We start from the raw sequence: 23,319 nt of genomic DNA on the forward strand, positions 1-23,319 counted from the left end.
AAATTTAATCTTTAACATAAAGAGTACAAATATCGCATTCTCGAATTTAAAACGTATTTTTATTATAGGATAATTTTACAAAATATAATATATATATATACATGTACATGATTATGATATAACGACCCTTACATATAAGTGTTTTAATTAAAATTAATTAATTGAATTAAAATAATACAATAATATGATTATTGTAATTATCTTGAATGATTCTTATACGAACATTTTTAAATTAAACCAATCTAACGAAATAAAATAATTATTATAACTATGTAATGTCAAATATTTTCAAAAATAAATATATGTATATAATATGAGATAGGTTTGGTAAAACTATTATTGTTCATGAAAAATGTAAGTACTTCAATTTATTGTTAATTATATACAGACATCAAATCTGCAACAGCCAAAACATATTTTCCATGTCATTTAACATCACATAATTCTGAATACTTACATTTTATAAAATTTCAAACAATTAATTTGTAAACAAATTCACACGTAATGTTTTAATCTCACTTTATTAGACTACAGACATACTTAAACCAAAATGCTGTTGATCAATCTATCCATCATCCTCCGCCATATCCTTTTTCAAATCACATTTTTCTTTTTTCCTATCGCGATGCCAAGATGCACAATTACAAAATAACATAAAAAGTTTGCAGCACCATATAACGTTGCGATGCACGATCAGATGCACCAAAAAGGCTTATCAATATAATTATACAGAAGAAAGCTCGAACAGCATGGAGACAATGTAACAGTTGACGATTAATTCTCTTCCATAAAGTACGAGCAAAAATTCCTAAGATTGAGCATGTTCTCGTCTACTCTTGCAAACGTAATAATAGTCGCAGCCGAAAATATCAAGATAGCTAAGAATTAACGATTAACTTGCTCCATAAATTTCTAAATTTATTCGAAAAAAGAAAGAAAGAAAATGCAGCGAATGCAAATATCATCCTGTCAAGAAAAAATTACATTATACGAATATTTAAAAATTTTCAAGTTCTCTTGATTTTTAAATTTAAAAGAAAAGAAAAGATTTATCGCATTAGCCGCATTTTGTGGCGAGACTTGCATCGTGGAAAGAATCTTTACGCCAAATTACATTTGTACAATGAATTTTCAATTTTCAATCGACAATGTTATGCCTTTACACGTTTTTCATTCGCGTTCTTCTCATTGCATATTGCAAGGGAACAGCATAGATAAATTATTTATCCACGAACTCGATAACGTTTGCAATTCTCCTACGATTCTTTTGAAACGGTCACATTTGTGCGTGAATTTTCTGTCCGGTACCGTGCGCGCAAAAGAGTCATAAATAGATTTACAAGGCAAGATACATTCAAATTTCAACGCGATCTCCTTTCGTTTTGAAAAATGAATATTTCAATAACATTGAATCGTCAGAGTATTTCGGGAAAAAGAAGAAAAAATTTTTCTTCTGCTTCAAAGCGGAAATAAAATAATGTACGCAATTGGAGATTAAAATTTCATATGTTGGCATATGTATATCCGATTCAATTCCATATTTTTATCATTATTATTACTGTTCCTCTTTCCCCAAGTAAAAGTTAGATTATAAAGGGAGTGTAAGACAGTGTCCGAACGAACGTACACAAAAGCGAATAGTTACAATAGTTAACGTCTTAAGTAACGTTTTCCATAATTACAGTCGCTGGTCTCAGGTTAACAGGATCTCTTACAAATTATCTACAGTTATTATTATTAGAGTTTATAAACATATGCAGCGCTTTTTGGATTCTAATTTTCTCTCTCTCTCTCTTTTTCTTTTTCGTGAAAAAGTGCGATGATTCATTTTATACATTTTATATTTTTTCCTTAGCAAACTTATTCACCGCACACCATTACTATATATTTATCATATATATATATATAGACAAATTATTATTATTGAATGTTTTCAAATGGCACTATTCGAGAGTTGCCTGAGTACGTTTTGCTTTGATGACTAGAGATTTCATTCAATCCTTTCCCGTGTTACACATTATATATATATATATGGAATTGTCACGTGGAACTTTTATCTTCTCTCTCTCTCTCTCGCTAAGATCGTTTTACAAAATATCAGAACTATTTTTTTAGAAAAGCTTAGAAATGAGATTCCAGGCGATCTCGATTAATCGCGTTCGATAAATCTATGCACGATGATTAAGCAAAGATGGTGTGCAAAAAGCACCAAGATTTTTTAAACGGTAAACATATAATATATATATATATATATATATATAAAACTTGATCGAGCTACTATTAGTAATACTACTCGTATATAAACAACGTTACGCATGAGTCTTGGGATACGCAATAAAAAAAAAAAAAAAAAGGAAGGAAAGGAATAAATACAAGTAAAAGATGACCGTGAGCAACGGTGTTACACATCCGTCGCGAACAAAAAAATTGTTTTCCTCTCTTTTTTCCCCCTAATCTATTAATTAATCATTGTTGCGTTAATGGAGTTAACTTATCGATCGATCGATAAAGGTGTGTGTTCCTCGTCACGTCTACTTCTTAACTAGGTGCTCCGTTTTGTTACGTGAGAATATCTCGTCTTTTTCAAAATTGAAATTGAAATTATGAGAAACTATATATTATGTATGTACAAACGATATATCGATTAACACGAGCGCGCGCGATTCTTTTTATATGCATTTTCTTCGCGCTTTCGGGTGGTTTCTTCTTCTTCTTATTCTTATTCTTCTTCTTTAGCTGCTGCTGATCGTTTGCGTTAACGCTGCATACGTAGCCAACGCGTTCAAATAAATCGTATGAAACGGAAAGAGAATCGGTCGATCTTATTCCTTGATGCGATCAGCAACAGACTCCAAATTTCATGCCACTTTCTTCTTACTTGTCTTCTTGCTGCGAGGGAGAGTAGCGAAGCTTGTTATCTGTAAATGTAGAGATAGGATGAGTTATAGATATGGTGAAAAGTTGTTTTGTATGATTAAATTGAAAACTGGTCGAAATGATTTTAACACATCACACTTTGAGAATATATGTCGTATACAGAAGGAACAAAGTCAATTTCGATGCAAGGTTTTTGTATCTTATGCAGGAAATTTTTTGTCTTTCCTCCTTGTTGAGATTGTTTTAATTAGAGAGATATGAAAATAAAATTAGTATTGGAAGAAGAATTGAAATGATATTTGAGAAAGAAATAGAATATATGAAAAGTTTGATTCAATATATAATAAAATAACTCGATCTTTTCGAAATGTATGAAATACTTTCACTGTATTTGATTCAATTTTAAACTTTCTTCTAAAATATCCAAATCGTTTAGGATCAGAAAGAGAAACAATTTCCAGGAAAGTTTCCATATTTCCTTGTTGGAAGCGTTGCCAATTAATAATTTACACAGCTGTGATCGTGTTAATGATTAAATATATACGTCATGCATGGTTTTAAGAACACGTAAGATTACCACTCGCTAAACCATTAGTTAATATCTATCTAATCAAACACAAAACACTCTAGAAACATTTCCATACGATATGAACGAACGAATTAATCCGTTTCTTCTCTCCAGATTTTTCCAGTACAGTTTTAAAGTATCTAGTGAGGGTGGTGAGGATGAGGTGAAGGATCCACGGTTGCATTCGGTTCAATAAAATTCGAAAATCAACCAGTCAAAAAGACCCGTCTAACTCTTTAAAATGTAACTCTTATGTTATAAGTTGGAACACGATAATCGAATGAATCGCTTCTCTCTCCCTCCGCTCCCTTTAAAAAATATCCGACTCCAATCTCCTCCCAATTCTCCCCGACGTTTCCTCCCTTTCCTCTTCAATATTCTTCTCGACACTCTCCGCCGTTCCATCCGCTTTCCATTTCTCGTCGGTTGCCGCGAGTACGTAAGACCCGTCAGAACTGTTCTCACGAGACGTGTCGCCGATCTCCAGCTTCGTTCCTTGGATCGTCGTTGCCCGCGACTCGACCGACGAATCCCCCCCTCCCTTCACCCTGTGAAAAGCGGTGTGGAACACGTTCCTCGGTATGGCGAACAACTTGGAGAAACCTTCCCTCGTCCTCCTCGACCTGTTGGAGGCGCCTTTGCTCGAGAAGCTCCTCAGCGTCCCAGTTTTAATCACCAACGTGGCTTTCAACGCGCCCTCTCCCTCGTTCCACTCCTCCTCCTCCTCCTCCTCCTCGCCCTCGCTCCTCGCGAGGGGCGCTCTGGGCGCCGGCCTCTTGTTGTACTTTCCAGCCCGGCCGAGGTTGTCCGAATTGCTGCGCGACACGCTCGGCGTCGACCAAACCTCCGACGAGCCGCCATTCTCCGTTGCGTTCACCTCCTTCGTTCCCTCGAGTTCTTTCGTTTCCTCAGCGATTTCCTTTCCATTCGTATTCTCGATTTCATCGGCCTGCGACAAAGTCTCGACGATGGATTTTTCCTGGCCGTGAACGATATCGTTGACAGCTTTGCGGGCGTCGCTCAAGAGTTGTTTCAGCTCCTCGAACTTGTCCTGGCAGAGCTCGTCCGTCGCCGTATGAGTAGGGAGATGGATGGTTGATACGTTGGAGGAGGAGGGGGCCTCAGCACGATTCGTCTCATCCGCTTCTCTTACCGTTAACGACGAAGGTTGAGGATTCGAGGTGTCGACAATCGGAAGCTGGGAAGCTTGTTTTCTCACTAGTTCCGGGCCTGATTGACTGGTGTGTTTAAGTGAATCGTCGTTACCTGGGAGAGCGGGGCCACGATCGAAATTGATATAATCAGCGACATTACGGTTTCGCGAGAGCAGGAGCAAGATCTCGAGCGCTTGTTCGGGAGTGACGAGATTCAAAGGTGGCGGAAATGAGAGATTTTTGGAGGAGGGAGGATCGATGCTGTCGGAATCCTCTCCCGAGTCCTTCAAATATCACAAAAATTTATCGTCAAAGATCGCAAGATGAACGAGTGAAGTAATTTCGAATAATAGCGAGATAGCTAATTAACTGTGAATCTTTCGATCGATCGAGGTTAAAAATCTCCATTTACGATTCTTCAATTTTCTCAAAGAAGAAAGAAAGAAACTCTTTAATCTTTGAAACCTTCTATCAATTCATTTCTATATATTGGGTTGGCAACTAAGTAATTGCGGATTTCAGTTGAAGTTGATGACGACCTAATCAAAGCAATAATCGATTCGGATCGTCACAGTACAACTCGTGAGATTGCAGAGAAGCTTCATGTATCGCATACATGCATCGAAAACCACTTAAAACAACTTGGCTATGTTCAAAAACTCGATACATGGGTTGCTCGCGAATTGAAAGAAAAACATTTAACGCAACGCATTAACAGCTGCGATTTGCTAAAGAAACGTAATGAAAATGATCCATTTTTAAAACGACCGATAACTGGCGATGAAAAATGGGTTGTTTACAACAATATCAAGCGGAAAAGATGGTGGAGCAGGCCACGTGAATCAGCTCAAACAACATCAAAAGCTGGTATTCGTCGAAAGAAGGTTTCGTTATCAGTTTGGTGGGATTACAAAGGAATTGTCTATTTTGAACTCTTATCACCCAACCGAACCATCAATTCTGTTGTCTACATTGAACAACTAACGAAATTAAACGATGCAGTTGAAGAAAAGTGGCCCGAATTGACAAATCGAAAAGGTGTTGTATTCCATCATGACGATGCAAGGCCACACGCATCTTTGGTCACTCGGCAAAAATTATTGGAGCTTGGTTACGATGTTTTGCCACATCCACCATATAGTCCTGACCTTGCACCATCCGATTACTTTTTGTTTCGATCTTTACAAAACTCCTTGAACGGTAAAAATTTCGATAATGATGATGATATCAAATCGTACCTGATTCAGTTTTTTGCTAATAAAAACCACAAGTTTTATGAACGTGGGATTATGCTGCCTGAAAGATGGCAAAAGGTCATTGATCAAAATGGGCAACGCATTACAGAATAAAGTTATTTAGTTCCATGAAAAAATTGTCTTTGATTTTCTAAAAAAAAATCCGCAATTACTTAGTTGCCAACCCAATAATTTCAGCAATTAACCTTTGTTCTTAAAAATTCAAACGAGACAAATTTAACTTAAACGATTCTTAATCGAGGTATCAATTTTAAATTCTTTTTATAAAATTTGAACTCGAGCTTTTCGAAAAGGAAAGAAAGATCGTCGAATCTTCCAATTCTTAAAGAAACTTTACGATTTTCGATATTCTCGTAATCGTTTGGAGGAGTTGAACCTCGATCTCGACGAATATTACAGGGACTTCTTCCACCAGGTTTTCCGAGTTTAATACCTCTGGGGTCTTCTTGGTCGCTGAGCGAGGTTTTGCCCGTGTTCTTGCGCCGACGCTCGATGTCCGCACCAACGAATCGCCTTGAGACGTGCGGCTAGATTGCAGCGCTTCCCCGCTGCTGTACCCGCTCGATATGTCGTCCGAGGACCTTATGTTGCTGAAACAGGGACGGAGGCGGCCGTTCGCAATCGGTTTTTCACGCAACGCGCGCAAACAGTGATGGCGTTAACTCACGTTAAGCTGGTTGTCGGCTCTCTGGACCGCGGTTGCCTCACGTCCACGTCCACCTCGGAAAAGTACATCTCCACGCGATTGCTGCTCGACTGTGTCCGACGAGGGCTGTACCCCCTTCTACCCACGTGCTCTCTTCGACGAGGTTCCACTGTACGATTTCGCGATCATGAAATGAAATTGTAAGATTAATTATTTTACTTTTTTTATGTATATATTGGTTTTTTGATTTTCGATTATTCTTTAGTATAAGCGTGTCTTTGAAATTGAGATATTGGAATGATTTTGGATTTCAAACTATCGTATAATTCGTTCGTAATTGGAGGAATTGAAACGAGCCTTGTTAAAAATTTAAACGATGAAAATTAATCGAGTTACTTTTCTCTTAAATATTTATGAAAACGAAATTAATAAATAACGGGTCGCACGCAGCAAGATCCGAGTATTTAAAAAATATTTTATTTAACAACTCGAAGATTGAATTAAACCGCGCGTAATTCAAATGCCTCGCCTCAGAGCAGTGATCAATCTTCTAATTTTTTCTTATTTATCTCGAACAAAGAAAAAAGGAATAGAAAATAATAAGCGACGTTTCTTTCTTGAAAGAAAGAGAGAGGAAGAAAAAGAAGGAACTATAATCGGCCAATAACCTTCCATGTCCGTCTCGTCGTGCATGTGCGGCGTGTTTCTATTCTCGTCCTCTTTCTCGCCGGTCAGGTCGCTCAGGCTGTAGCTCTTCTTCAAATGCTGAACCAAACCGCCACCACCCTGAAAAAACCAATCCCACGTTTCTTTAACCTGCCTTATCCCTCCGAATTAAAAAGCTCCTCCTCCTCCTAAAGTGAACGAGTTCAAAGTTCAAAGATCGTGATATACTCGATATATCGGGAGGAAAAGAAAGAAAGAATACGGCCAATAATTCTTTCGAGAAAAAAACGCGAAAGAAGAAGAGACGTAAAGAGAGAGAGAGAGAGGGAAAAAACGAGAGAAAAAAAAAATTAAATTAAATTCTTACCAAACCGAAAAAGGTTGTTTAAAATGTGTTATCCGTCGACACTGGAGCATCGTGTTCGATCTGTCGTGCGAGTCTAAGAGATCGATCTCAGACGCCGGGAGAGATTCGCAACAATGGGAGAGGTTTCTCTCGGCTCCTCTTTCTTTTTCCGACTTTCATCCTGGCACCGAGTTAACGTCCCGCGTGTCCATCGATAGAACACTCTTGATTAACTGGACCAACTCGTTGGACGAGATTTTCTCGGTACGAGTAAGAGAGAGAGAGAGAGAGGGATATCTCGTATTAAAATAAATGAGAGAGAGAGAGAGAGAGAGGAGTCAATACCAAGTTGTTCTCGATAGAATGAGTTTATTCGAAGAAAAAAAAAAATAGAAAAGAAATGAAACATATCAATAATTAATATATCGTATATCGTAAAATCTTTGGGATATAAAAAGTCTTACTTTCTAGAATCATCGTCGACGATGACGCTTGTTTCCTCGTTATTTAAGCACGGTTTACTCTTCTTGATCTTTGCTTTGAATATTTTTCAAAGGATGAAAACAATGGAGATTTTTTTTTTTCGTTACATCGATGTACAGATTTTTCTTTTTTTTTTTTTTTTTAATAATTAACAATATATGTATGCAGGAAGAAATTCGCTTTGCTCGAAATACTTGTCTCGACGATGATTCGTCGCGTATAAAATACACGTAGATAATCGTTTCATAAGCAAATCGTGCGATCGATGATGACAGGTGTTCGCGTTGTATATGGAGAATCGAGCAAGGATTCTATTCACGCTTCTTTCAACGCACGCAGTCTTGAAACTCTTCTTCCTTTTAACGATACGAGTCGAAAAGCTTGTTAAAATGATAAAACGAGCCAAAGTGATATGTATATATAAATCGGCGAAAGTCCACTCGTTCGTGAAAAGATTTATTCGATGCGATTGTTTGATACGTTTATTCGTTTTTTTTTCTTTTTTTTAAAAATAGCATTGTATATGATTGTATATCAGTGACAGACCGAAATTTATCGTACAATATTCGTGACAGACATCGACACGGAATTCTCTTTCTCCTCGAAAGGCACCGATCATTTCAACTTATATAAAATTATCACGGTCCGTATCGATCGATCGATCGATCGATCGATCGAAACATTATTAATCCTTAATCCTAATTGATTAGAACAAACGGTATACAAATCGCAGGGTAATAATCGGTAATAATAATCGCAATTGGCAAAGGCGATAATCGATAGCGATATTTATCTAAGCTATGAGAAAGAACCAACAAACATTTTTCTCGCATTCTCGAGGTTACAGGTTGTTTGTGCTTTCAAACATCTCTCGTATAAAAAAAATACATCGTACAATCTTAAATATCCTATAAACGGAGCATGTATTGTCACACGTAACAAACGATTTAAACACGCGATTTAAAAAAAAAAAGAAAGAAAAGGAAAAGGGGGGAGGGGGGAGGGGGGAAAAAAGAAATAAAAAATAAAAAATAACCACGTACCCGCGGATATTAAAAAAAGATCCTTCTCCTCATCGTCGTACATCAACTTCCCACCACGTGCACCACGTATAAACGATACGTATATATATATATATATTTATACATAATCTATCTCGTTCTCGTTAATAATAATAATAATAATAATAATAATAATAATAGTAATAATAATAATAATAATAATAATAATAATAATAATAATAATCTTTCTGAAAGGTATACACCGAGCAGTGGAGAGAGTAAAAAGGAGGGGGAAGGAGGGGGAAAAAAAACTCTACAATTTTTTACTGTAATCGCGTTAGAAAAGGAAAGGAATAGAAAAAGAGAGAGAGAAAAGAAAGTCGCCCGTTCGAAAGCGACAAATAATGTTAAACGTTCACGTTATAAACTCTAAGTCGGTAACTTGGAAGCCTACGATACCGAGCGAACGCCTCGACTCGCGTAAATAAATTCGGACGAACCCCGAAACCGTGCGTGCCCCTTCCTCCTCCTCCTCCTCCCTCTCCCCCCTTCAGATTTCCGTGGGGGACGTCACGCGTTGGTGATCCGACTCTTCTTCGTCGCTGAATTTGTAGTTGTTCTCGCGGTTTCGGGATCTGAGCCGCCTGCCCGACCCGCCCGAACGATCCCTCCTGCTCTTCCTCGTCCTGTAACTTCTCTTGGGCGACGGCATCTTGAAAATCTTCTCCTCCATTCGATTAATCTCGGCCAGCTCGTCGTCCGTGTTCAAATCCGTGTACAAGCTCGGTATCGACTCGACCGGGATCAAGTCGTCCGAGCTAATGCTTGGAAACGATGGATTCGGTTTCGCCGCACTGTCTATCTGCTCTTTCTCCGTGGTCTTTTCCTTGGGTGTCGAGGTTGTTGGAAGTTTGACCGAGCTAGAAATCGCCGAGGCCGATTGGATCGATGATTGTTCGTTCGCGATTATTTGATCGGGCTTGAGCATATGCTGACCCCCGGTTCCGTTCGTTTCCCAAATATTTTTTTTTTTTTGGGGGGGGGTTGATATTATTATTATTGTTGTTGTTGTTGTTGTTTTGTTTTTTTTTTCGATGGTATATATACATACATACATACATACATACATACACGAGCATCGTGGAATGTTTGATGTTACAGGTCGAACACAATAGACACCGTGTACACGTATAACACATGGTGTTTTGTTTTTTTTTTTTTTTTGTATTTGATAAGCGACGAGTTGTTAAAGGGACGACGGTGATTGGCAGTGGTTAGACGATGTGTGATGATGATGGTTGGTTGTGGTGGTGATGGTAGTTGTGGTGGTGGTGGTGGTGGTCGACGTTGGTGTTTTTTTTTTGTTTGTTTTTATTTATTTATTTATTTTATTAAAGGTGGTAACGGCGCGGCGTGCAGGATAGGCGTGCAGGACAACGAAAACACAAAACCATGAAAAAAAAAGAAACAAAATCGAACGATTAGCGTGTTGGGAGTGGGCTTGTAACAAAGCGATTGTTAAAGCGCTATTTAATATATTCTTAAGTGAAGTCGAAGAATCTCGTCGATCGTTTTGTTGCTAAGAGAGAGATTAAGCCAGTCATCATCCGTTACGAGGACTAAACGATGATCAATTTACACACACGTACATATATATAAATATATATATATATTCGTTGCATAGGGAACAAAAGGATCGATTCGATCCTTTGTTTTATAAGCGAATCGTGTTATAAGAGAGATAATTGATCGAAGGATTCGAAACTTACCTTGATGGCCGTTTGCATGAGAACGGTGGTGGCGTAATTCACACCTTTGGACCCCAGATGCAACACGGCCGTGTAACCCTGCTCCGTGGCGCGGGCCAGAGCCTCGTCGATCTCAGCCTCTCGTTGGATCAACGCGGGATGGACGAAACGTCTGTAAAGGATGCTCGACCCTTTGGTGGCCGGACTCAGTAGCCAGATCACCAGGATAGTCTTGATCTCGTAGTAGAATGGAAACCTGGCCGAGGGAGAGAACGAGGCGGAAAAAAAGAAGCAAAGAGACAAGGATTACATTATTACAACGTTCCTCTACGTATCGTAAAAAACGCATCACCATCAAAATAAGGAAGAAAGAAAGGAAAAATCGGTTGGGTGATAGTGGACGATGGCGAAAGGAAATGAGAGGGAAAGAAGGGAGAAAGAGAGAAAGAGAGAGGAAAGCGCGAGGTTATTCCTGGCCAGAAATACACGAGAGGTCTCCTTTTTGGTTGGTAATCCGAGTATGAAGGGAGAGATCTGGCACACGGCAGGGAGAAACGGCAGAAACAGAGACGGAAGATGAGACGCTGGTTGAATCCTCACAAGTGCATGTGTAAGCCAATATCCATCTCGGCCGAAATTAGACTTTCGGAATTTCCCGGAGAGTGGCCCCCCTCCTTGGAGGAGGTTCACCTCTCTCTCGGTTTATTGGCCCCCGCGAAATCCGCTCCGAAATTTTATACTCGCTTCCGGCAAAAACGGAACCCCCCTTCTTTCTCCCCTCTCTATTTCGGCCTGTTCCTTCGAGAGATTTAACGAGAGAAAGGGAAAGGGCCAAGTTTGAAAGAGGACGTCGCTCACCAAAAGCTGAAGAAGACGTCGGTGAAGGTCTCCGCGCACGTGAACAGCGCGAACACGATCCAGTACATCATCCATTTCACCTGAGAACAGAGAGAAGACGAGACAATATTGGTTTATTCGAGGATGGAGATGATGATTTGAGAAGATTGAGAAAAAGATACTCACGTATTCTTTCACGTTCTTCGTCCTCACCGCCTTGTAAGAAGCGTAGGCCGGGTACAAATTGCCGAACACTAATCTGAAAATCGGATACAGGAGAACGTAAGTGAGCGATCGGGGCATCACTATTACCAGGAGGGCGGCAAGCGTTCGAAGGAAGCCCAGGCTCATTTTCTTTGGCATCTGATCGGCGCAGTAACGTGCGACAGCGTGAAAGCTCGTTATTATTAAACGGGGGGCCCCCGTTTTGCACACGATCCAGAGAAACGGATTCTCCTCGATTTCATCCGGTCGAGGCTCCTCCCTTTTCATTTCCATTCCACGCGCGGGCCGAATTTCTCCCTCACCTCCCCCTTCGTCCCGCCTGGATTCTCCTCGCTATACCCGCGACCGTCCCCTCTCCGAATTCTTTTCGATCCCCGTCGCCCCGATCCGACGCATCAAACTGGAAAACATCCAACCAAAAAACATCAAATATCGAGCCATTCGTTCTCCCTCGCCTTTAAACACGATCTAGAACGAGTACTGGAAACAAGAATATGTATATATATATTCTCTGAAAAAGAGAGAGATAGCTTACAGAAATACGGAGAAGATTTCCTTTCAACTCGAGATGATGGATAAACTCACGGACTTTGCATCCTCCTTTTTTCCCCTAATCTCTATCCCTATCTCTCTCTCCCTTTGCCCCGATGCACTTGTTGCATCCTCCCGAACGGAATCTCTCTCTCTCTCTCCCTGGCACGGTCCACGAATCGAGTGATTTCGAGAAATTTGACTCGAATAGGAAAAGTCTATCGATGCGCGGAGGTTTCGGTCGAAGGCTGTTGCTCCGCCCGCGGATGCTTCCAGTTAAAGACTAAATGCGTAGCCGCGTTCCGCAACCGACCACACTCACGGTCTACAGACTCTATTTTCGCGCCTTAAGCCGCTCTCACGCGGCACCGAAATATATTCGCCTATGCGCCTCGAGTGTACGCTCGATTTCTTCTTGATTTTTCGCGATTCCTTCCCTCCGCGAGTTTTATTTTCGTACGATAAAGGGTTGTTGTTCGTATCGAACGATAGTAATTATTGTGTTATTAAAGGATTTGATGTGAATTTAAGTCACGTTTTCTTTTTCTTTTTTTAATTCGGATAGAATTGTGGGGGGATTTCGATTTCGAATTTGATAGATTTGCAGAGAACGATTCTGTCGAGGTTCGTCGAAACGAGAATCGCGTGAAACTACGGTCGATCGTGCATCGTAGGTAATTCGATGATTGTCACCAATGTCGCTGTTTGATTGCGTAACAGGGCGTCCTTTGTGCGCAGTCTGCGCTTACTATTTGCGTGTTAACGAGCTCCGCGGCTGGGATATTTCCATTTTTTTTTCGAAATTTCGATTACGGGATTATGAGAAATAAGGAAAAGAAAAATTGGAATATTTTAACGTATATGTATATACGTTCTAAGAAAAATAAATTGTTTAAAAATTTGCGAATTTATAAAAATATGGAATTGAAATTTAAAGAAAATAATTGAGACGGCTACGTCGAACGAAATGATAATGTATCGATAATATTTAAATGTAAAGAAAAGAAAAGAGAAATGTATATTTCATGTAGTGGATATCTTCAAAGTAAACGTAAGAATTTGTTGATCTAGGTGACTAAAAAGATAAAGGAAGAAGAATCATGCACGAGGAAATAACTTGGCAAATTGCAATTCTCTGAAAGATAAAAAAATATGATTTCTTGAAAATTCTCCTTGCGTGTGTGCTCTTACGTGCACTAAATTTTAAGTAGCGAAAAGAAAAAATTTGAATATAAAGTTGATATACATTTTCTTTTCTTTCCCTATAAACAGTTAGTCAGCAATGATAAATGTGCATCTTTTATTTATTCGAACGTTATCGTACATTTAACTTGAAACGATGAGACATAGAAGAATATTTAGTGAGAAATAGTTTCAATTTTTATCATTAGAAAATTGTAGAAGCCAGGATAAAAAATTCGAAAATTTATACTTACTTTACAACGATATATCCGGCATATATAGAATTTTTAATAAAACGTGTTCCGTCGTGTTCATTTTACTTGTTTCAAAAAATTTCAACAATTCGACTCTTATTACTTTCAAATATTACATGTAAAGCACGTAGTAGGACGGTTAAAAATTCGCCTTTTGCCAATAAATTTTCGATTATGTAACGAGTGATTAAAAATAAATTTTATACCGATGAATACACGCACGCGTGTGATAAAAATATTATTGTAAAAAAAAAAAAAGAAGAAAAGTTAATAATATTTGTTAACCGTTACATTACAAAAGAGGAGAAACACGGCAATTTCTCAGGTCACTCATTTGTGAGCCACGCGCGACTCGTCAACGACTCGTTTCTCAATCGTGCGTATATTTAAAGATACAAGACACATAATCGTGTAATCAAATCTCCGCGTAACATAATGAATCTCTGATTATCGATGTATTCCCATCGTCGATATCGCGTTTCGTTGTGCAATCGATACAGGCAGCTGATATAATGCAAGAATTACATCCAAAATTTTGAACCTGGATTCGAGACCTGGATCGAACGATTTTTGTATTCTCCAATTCCAAACTCTTATAAACCTTTGTGTTTTTCTCGTGTATCTTCTATATAGGCAAGTTACATTTTCTTAACGTTCCAATGTTCCTTGAAATTTTTTGAAAAAAATTTTAGAACGATTTTTCAATTCTAAACTCTTGTAAGCTTTTGTGTTTTTCTCGTGTATCTTCTATATAGACAAGTTACATTTTCTTAACGTTCTAATGTTCCTTGAAATTTTTTGAAAAAAATTTTAGAATGATTTTTGTATTTTCCAATTCCAAACTCTTGTAAGCCTTTGTGTTTTTATCTTCTATATAGACAAGTTACGATCAAATTTATACTTTCTTAAGGTTCCAATTCCTTGAAATTTTTTGAAAAAAATTTTAGAATGATTTTCCAATTCCAAATTCTTGTAAGCCTTTGTGTTTTTTTCGTGTATCTTCTATATAGATAAATATAATCAAATTTACATTTTCTTAAGATTCCAATGTTCCTTGAAATTTTTTGAAAAAAATTTTGGGCCATCGATTCTTCATAATTTTTGCTATTAAGAAGTTTATAAAATTGATTGTGTTTATGAGAGAGAAGGAAATAAGTATCGTTTCGCGTGTTCCCTATCTTTGCATTATTGTCTCAAGTCAATTTTCAATATTATCTCATTTTTATTATTTTTTATTGTTCTGATGTTACTTTTATATTATTCCTCCTTTTTCGTTTCTTATATCATTGCTCCACGCTCATCTTTAATCGCTGCTGTTTTAAAACTATTTATTCAGATTTTGAAAATTTAAAAACAAAAACATTAAATATACCAAAAAATCCATAATTTTTAATCGAATTAATTGATTATATTTCATATGCATCATAAATATTAATAAAATAATTAGAAAATAAAATACAGTATATATGTCAATATATATGTTAAACATATTATCAGAAATAACAATTTTATCGCATAATCACATTCAATTAAATAAAAAACTATTAATTGATTGTATGAAATTAAGCCAATATTTAAACAAAGTAATACTTTGTGTGAGGCAATGAAAAATGAATTAGAAGATGATATACAAAAAAGAATAAATAACTTAAACATTAATATTGACAATATTATTCCTCAAGTTGATGTTTTAAATAATAATATGGATGATATAAATAAAATTGAAGAATATGTTGAATATTATAAAAATCTTCTTCTAAACAAATAAGTGAAATTAATTATGAAATGCAAAAGATTAATAAAGAAGAAACATTATTTAAATTTTCTGAAACTAAGTTTTTTTAAATATGATTAAACTACGTGAAATAATCATATCATTTTATGATCTTATTTATATTATTTATCAATGGCAAAGAAATTATTCTGTATGGTTAGACCTTAGGCATTGAATTACTTTGAAAAAATTACTGAAAATGAACAAAACATTTAAAATAAAGATTAAAATGGACCCAACATTGAACAAACATTTTAAACTTTCTGGAATTGATCCAAATCCAATGCAACAACCTGCACCGTTAAAATCGTTGAATATTATTCTTATGTTACTTTTATATTATTCCTCCTCTTTCGTTATTCCTCTTTTCTTATATCATTTTTACAATCGCTGCTGTTTTAAAAATGTACTCAATCAAGTACAATATGAACAGGAAATGTTTCAATGATTCATGCATACCGAATGAATATATAAAATACGTGAAAGACAGTTTACAAAACATTATTTTCTTTTACTTTTTTAACTACCTCAAAATTACTATTACCTCTATTCTGGATCCAAATCGGAAGGAAGAAATTGTTCAATCAACGACACGTTCATAATTTCCTTATTTAACTACCTATTCTAAAATATTTATCCCACGTTCAATTTTTCTTTCTTTTTCTTATCAACCCTTCGATAATTTTCATTGTTTAATATAATAATTGTTATTTTCATAATTTTCATAATTTCATTTCATCAATTACTCGAATAATAGAAAAAAAAATAAATAAATAGAACGAGACAAATTTAGATCCTTCAATGTGATATTGAGCCACCACCACATTATTCCACGATCCACAGTTCAAGGATTAATCGGATACTCTTCCATTGCTCTTCTTTTTATCCCCGTTATAGCAAGATTTCTGGCAACCCTAAATTTATCTCCTCTAGATCACCATCGTGAAATAACGATAAAAACCGTTCGCGTATACGAGTTGGCCGAGAAACGATCGACAGAACGAATACTCGCGCCAATTGTTCCCGATCTCTTTCGTGTTTATCATACGGCGGACTTGTAAACACGAGCGTTGTTGCGCGCGTTTCGTTGCTCGATACGCGGAAACGCGGAGAGGCGAGCACACCGTGCACAATGACGCCGTTTATTCGTACGAGGTCAAGATCATTGTCGTTCGTTCGCGCTTAGCCTGGATTCCGTCACGTTCCGCCTCGTGCCTCCTCCTCCTCCTCCTCCTCCTCCTCCTCCTCCTCCTCCTTCTTCGTCGTGAAATTTGCACGGCGTTAGAACGCGTTTCATCTCGCGTCCGTTTTTCTTTGGAAAGGAAGAAGAAGAAGAAGCCGGTTCTCGACGAATTTCGGCTCCGTTCGTTGAGTTCGTATGAATGTAGACTCCATTTTCTTTGAGTGTGTTTGCGTAGATAAAGATAAAATATAAAGAAATTTTAAGAAATATAACGGGTCTCTACGTTTGGAACGTTTTTTGGAAGGTTTTTCGGGGTGCAAAACGAGTTTGTTGTCACGAGATAACTGGTTCTCAACATGATTGGATATGATAGAATATGTTTTTTTTTTAATTTAGTATTAAATAATGTTTTAAGAAGCTTTAAAAAGGAGTTATTCGATTAGGAAATTTTATCTTTGCCTGGAAAAAGTATTTCAGTGAATTTTTAATTATTCGCGAAGTAATTTTATCCGCACAAAATTAGTAATAATAATGATAATATGCTTCCAAGTACGTTTAAGTACGCATGCATATGTACTTGATACGATGGAAGTTAAGAAATAAACTAATCGTTGGCGAATTTATTTATATTTCTCATCCTATCGGATGAAGTAAGGTTAGAGTTAAAAATAACGCAGAAAGAGAGAGAGAGATTATCGATGTATCAATAAGCAATTAAATTTTCTTTCAGTATGTTTAGATAAAGATAAAGAAATTTTAAGAAATGTATAAAAAGAGAAAAGGGAAAACGGTTAGTTTATTCAACAACAAACATCTTCTTAATACGATCTTTTGATGATAAAGTATTCGTTGCACGCTTGCATTACATAATTTCTATTATGCATCGTGTAGTATTATGTATTATTATATAAAGGAATAATCTAATTAAATCGCAAGTACGATTTCGAGATTCAAACTTGATTTTGTTCCGATCGATTAAATTAACGCGAGGGTAGAAATAAATAAATGGGAAATTTTAAAAAATTTCTCTCTTGAATAAATCAATATTAATTTTGCCGAAAGCATCCGCGTGTTTTTCCTAATTTCCTAAAAATAACAAATTTGAAATCCGTCATTTTGATGGATTTATGGATCCCCACGTACGCCAAATACATCGATCCTATTTTATTGTAAATGAACGTGTCGGAAAACTAATTGTAACTTTTTTAAAAAGAAGAAAAAAAAAAACGCAGGAAGAGCAGTTTTCCCGACCATTATGATACGAATTACTCGTGTTACGAGTAATATATTCTTTTCTCACGCGAAAGATTATTTTTCCGAAAATTTTTCTCAGGAAAAATGGCGCGGGAAACAAAATTCTTCGACGCGATTCACCGAGACTCGTGGCGAGCAATGGTTGTCAATGAACTATAATGGCTCGATACAAAACGCAAAAGAGAATAGTCATTGTTTTATATTGTCCGCAGAAAATTTACTTGCCCATTGTATTCCCGTAACAGGTTCCAGGATGGGGGAGTTGCGGCCATTGTACGCCCGGCAAAAAGGAGGAAACTCAATGCCGATTGCCATTTTATATTCCAAATTTTCCTCTACGAATTTGCAAAACGTTATGACTGCTAGTGTCCGGATATACAGGGTGGGATATTTAAATGGAAAACGCGTAAATATATCTCCGTTATTTTTGATTTTTCCCTCGTCGAAGGGGTTGTAATATGATTGGAAGTCTTTTAAATTTCAAGGTTATTTTTTTTTTAATGAAACTATATATTTTCTGTGTAAGAAAAGAAAAGAAAAGTATTAAAAAATGTATCGAAAAATTATTAGTTTTGAAGATATTTTAATTTTATCTTTGTAATTTCATAAAATATCAATTCTAATAATTTTTTTTTATAGAGAATGCCATAAAAATTAACCAAAATGTAAAAAAAATAATCTCGTTTCAGAAACGAAGGTGACCTTTGAGATCTCCGAAATATTTTCAATTAAAAAAAGAAAGAAAGATATATTATCTGTTTAAATTATGGTCCCTTTTATGCAAAACTTTTACGAAATTTTTTCACGACAAACCAAAAATAACGAGACGATGTAGGTGTTCCCTTTAAATTAATGTGTATAGCTATTCATTTCAATTTCTAAAATTGCCAACTCGAATCTCGAGGTTATCCATGATTCAATCGATTATATTAGAAAAGGAAAATATAATTCTCTTCTTTTCTCGAGCTAGCCTTAGTCAAATAGACATACTATTATTATATATATATATATTTATTTTTTCTAGTATTCTAGTATTCTGTGTCACGCGAACCATTTATTTCTTAGCCTTATTCTCGATGCAGGCATCATTCTGGCAGAGCGAGCCAGAATCAGATAATAACAAAAGTTTACCACTTGGAACAATGCCAATCGGAGGAATGTAGGGTAAGAAATGGAAAGTGAAAAGTTTATCATCAGACTATGAATTTTTATGCAAATATACACCCTTTCATATATTAATTTTTACTTGCATGATAATTGAATACTATAAACAATTCCTCTCAACAACAATAATATATCAATATCGCATTTAAACATAATTAAACATCTATGTCACGTATATAAACCCAGATAAACCAATTTCCAAAAATCCCCAAATATTTGCCAACCATAGAATCCGAATATTTAAACGACTGAGACACTTTGGTCGCCAAGCGAGAAAATCCTCCAAATTCATGGCGATGACATATATATAAAACAATAACGTATTTCTTTCTTTTCGAGCATAACTTGGAGCATTTCCTAATTAAACCTCTCTCGAAGAGAGAGAGAGAGAGAGATGAAAATATCCCTGTTCGATCCGAAACAGGGATAAGAGATAAAGGGGGATACGTGCTCGATACTCTTATCCGAGGTAACTTTTCATCGGGCTTCAGGGTCGACCCAGTTTTCTATTTTAATCGTGACCCTTCTCGAGCACACAATTTCCCTCGAGTCCCTCTTTATTATCTCTTCTCCATTAATTAAAACTCCGTCGGATACGAAAATCATCATCATCTCTTTCTCGTCTGATTGGCTTCTTCGATTCTTGGCTTTGTTGGAAACCCTGTATATCGTTATTAAACGGGCTGTTAACTCGTTCGACGGTTACGCGGGGTAGATGACGATTCGTTTTGAAAGTTTAAACGAAAGAGGGAGGGGGGGGGGGTAAGACATCTTAACGAGGGCGTGTCCGGTTTATTTTCAGATGGGGACAAGGAGCATCAACCTGATCTACGGCTGCATATCGCTTAGGTGAGGCGTAGAATAGACACAAGTGGCTATAAATAAGGGAGGTGAGCGAGGCTGAATCGTAGGATGGGATTGGGTTATGATTAGACGCAACTCTCGTTGAAAATTTTGCAATTTGGGGGTGATCGATCAATTGAATAAAGTTGAAATGAAAGTTCACCTTGTTTTTGAATATAGATGATAAGAATGTGTGTTGTTCGTATGTGGATAGTTTTGCAACAGACGTACGTATTTCAAAACTTAAATATATCGTTGTACGGTTTCATTGGAAGCGAGTTTAAGTTTGGATCGATGATGATTCGATTAGATTATAATAAAGATACTACGAAAAAAAGGTTTCTTTTTGAGGAAGAGCAGAAAGTTCATTGCGAAACTAAACTTAACAAACTGAAGTTAGAATCTAAGGAATATTATTAAATGATCAATATGTAAATTGTAACAATTTCAAAATATGATTTTGAGCCACGATCTCGTTACGAAATATGGAGTCTGGAACTGGAGAAGTTCGAGGGAAACGTTTTTTATTTAAAGTTTCCCTTCTGGAAGAAAAAAAAATTGTCCAACGAAGAATCCGTCCCTTTTTCAAAGTCTCGATCAACGAGAAGCAGCTTCGAAATTGCAGCAACGAAATATATCGTGAATGTGGCATTTCGAAAGGCTGCCAGCTCATCGTCCTTGAAGGCGATGACAAAGCTTAAAGGAAAGTGGGGAAAAAAAAAAAAAATCCTCGACTCTTTGTTTCTAAGACACGATTCTCGTTAATTCGATCCTGGAGAAGAATCTTCCTCATTTTTCACATCGTATTTTTTTTTTTTTTATATTACATTAAATCCGGAGAAGACGGATTTTATGGATTTTCAGATGGATTTAAATAACGGAGCAAGAATTTTAATTAATGGGACAACGTTGTTGGAGGGCACGTGCTAGGAATGTCGAAGGATTGCAATCGTTTTGATCCAAATTCCACGTTCCAATAATCTTTGCAGATTATTTGATAAAATTTATTGCCACTGTCACATTGAATTTTGTATATATATATATATACGTGTGTTTCAGTACGTGAGCATCGCTTATCTACTATCATTTCTATAAACAGCTCGTAGCTACTGGCACTCAAAATGTATAACGGGTAAGCTAATATCATTATATTTATCTGTTCGTGGAGAGGTTGGCCATTTCACGGATTCTTCGATAATCAAAATGAAATATAAAATAATCGAAATTACTATATGATGAAGTTATTATAAAATTTATACTGTAATTTCATCAAGGATTGTTTCATATTTTTTGCATTTTGAACAATGTCCAAGTTTTATGGATACTAAGTTTCATGATATTGTTGATATATTTCATGTTATAGATGTGATAATTTTTTATATCTCGAAAATGATGAATCCATATCTAATCCTCGAGATTCTTAACGCCGTTCTAACAATTGGAAATGGAGTGGCAAACAATTTCTAAAATTCTGTCTCGTTGAATTACTTTAATCTTCGACGAAAGTTTATTTAATCGCACAATGTATTTCATTTAACTTTCAACTTAACTTAGATGTAAAAATTTCTTGCCTACAACTCTTGTAATAACTTTCTCTCCTTTAATAGTGTACGTATAAATTAAAAAAATTTCTTTACGATTTCTTTGATTAAAATTTGCTAAAATAATAATACGTTGCGTAAAATTACTTTAAAAATGGGATGGTTGGACGAAATGGAGTCACTGGAAAGATCCTTGAATCGAAAATAAACGAAGAAACCGACAGAAACGAAGAAAGTAACAGCAAAGAGAAAAAAAAAGAAAAAAGGTCGAGGCTAGACTCTGAGCATTGAGAATCGTACTCAGAAAAGGTAATAAATTTGTATCTGGAGTTTCGCGTGATTCATCTCACGTGTTCTTAATTTTCAGGACTGTTATGAATTGATGCAGCTTTTTTTTTTTTTCTTCTTCAACAACGGTTAATAACTTGATGAGAATAATTTACACGATGAATAGACGCCTCGCGTGTAAACGATTAATTACGAAAATGGACGCGACAAATAATCATGCGAGAATAATCCATAAAGGTGACACGATCGAATCAAAGGATTCGACTTGATGATCGAGAAGGATCTCGAAAAGATTGTCTAAAAATTGAGAAAAAATTCTTTCCCGATTTATTGGATGTTCTATCTCTCATTCTATAATTTATAAATAATATAAGATATCATGAAGGAAAATTTCAATTCTTTTTTCTCGTATAATTATTTTAGAATTGGAGGAAACAAGAGTCATAGAGAAATCATAATTCGCTTAAATAAAATTTCAATTATTTTAGAATTGGAGGAAACAAGAATCATAGAGAAATCATAATTCGCTTAAATAAAATTTCGATTACTGAATTATAAATGAATTTTATTTTTTTGCAGTTGAAGGCATTGATCAGAGGAGGAGATCTCGTTACAAAGCGGAAAGATACGATTTTTTTAAAACAATTTTTAATATCACTGTGTCAATACCATCGTGAATATTATTTGAACAAGATTTGCAAATCTTTTGTATTTGTGATACCTAGTCTGCTTGCATAAGCATTTCATCAGTCACCTCAGACAGTCGTATTGGCAGAGACATTAATTTTGACGATTTCATGGTGAAAATAAAAATTTTTGTTGAAATATACTTTTCAGAAATGTAGATATTAAATAATGGGATGTAAGAAAAAAAAAATAGGAAAAATAAGAACATAGATGATAATCAATATAATTGGAAATATATTCATGTAAAATCAATACAATAATAAAAAGATTACGTATATCGAATTCTAAAATTTCGATCGCATCAGAATCAAATATCACACGTGTTTTAAAAAATATATCACACACATTGAAAAGGTATAAATGTATATAAACGATAAAATATATCTCTTTATGAGAAAATAGAAAATCATAATTCGCTTAAATAAAATTTCAATCATTGAATTATAAATGAATCTTGGGAATTTTTAATCCAATTCCTAAGATGATAAGATTCTCCGTGAATTTTTCTAAAATTCAACATTCTTAAAGTATAAAATAAAATTAAATTGTCAGAAACAATATCGAATACTTTTGCATATTTGGAGCAATTTAAACAATTAAAAAGAAATTTTATTTATAATAAAATATAATATCGAGAAACTCTCGAGTCACCCTCTTAAAACCTCGTAAAATCGTCGTTGAAATTTTTGAAATGAAGTTTATGAAAATTTCAAGCCCGTTGATGGAAAAACACATAAACGATAAACGATCTTGTTTACCGATAGATGCTCGGATTGATATTACACGTATTCATACATGTTATGGATGCCTT

At 35.9% G+C, this 23,319-nt stretch overlaps 1 protein-coding gene across 7 annotated transcripts in view; it reads right to left on the reverse strand.

Annotated features, from left to right (window-relative positions):
* Window positions 1-502: 502 nt before the first annotated feature.
* LOC408942 (receptor expression-enhancing protein 2) overlaps window positions 503-23,319 on the reverse strand; it is a 35,665-nt gene continuing 12,848 nt past the window's right edge. For 2 of the 7 annotated variants that reach the window (XM_026441591.1, XM_026441593.1), the window contains exons 2-9: window positions 11,769-11,841; window positions 11,604-11,683; window positions 10,767-11,001; window positions 7,170-7,287; window positions 6,523-6,670; window positions 6,289-6,445; window positions 3,522-4,883; window positions 503-2,918 (exon numbers count right to left, since the gene is read on the reverse strand). In XM_026441591.1, coding sequence (XP_026297376.1) covers window positions 3,756-4,883; window positions 6,289-6,445; window positions 6,523-6,670; window positions 7,170-7,287; window positions 10,767-11,001; window positions 11,604-11,683; window positions 11,769-11,841 — 1,939 coding nt within the window. In that variant the 3' untranslated portion in view covers window positions 503-2,918; window positions 3,522-3,755. Of the gene's footprint in view, window positions 2,919-3,521; window positions 4,884-6,288; window positions 6,446-6,522; window positions 6,671-7,169; window positions 7,288-10,766; window positions 11,002-11,603; window positions 11,684-11,768; window positions 12,208-12,342; window positions 13,098-23,319 lie in introns of those variants that run through there. The other 5 variants (XM_026441589.1, XM_026441590.1, XM_026441588.1 and 2 more) reach the window with 4 other exon arrangements.

Source organism: Apis mellifera, linkage group LG7, assembly GCF_003254395.2.
Source record: "Apis mellifera strain DH4 linkage group LG7, Amel_HAv3.1, whole genome shotgun sequence".
NCBI lineage: Eukaryota > Metazoa > Arthropoda > Insecta > Hymenoptera > Apidae > Apis > Apis mellifera.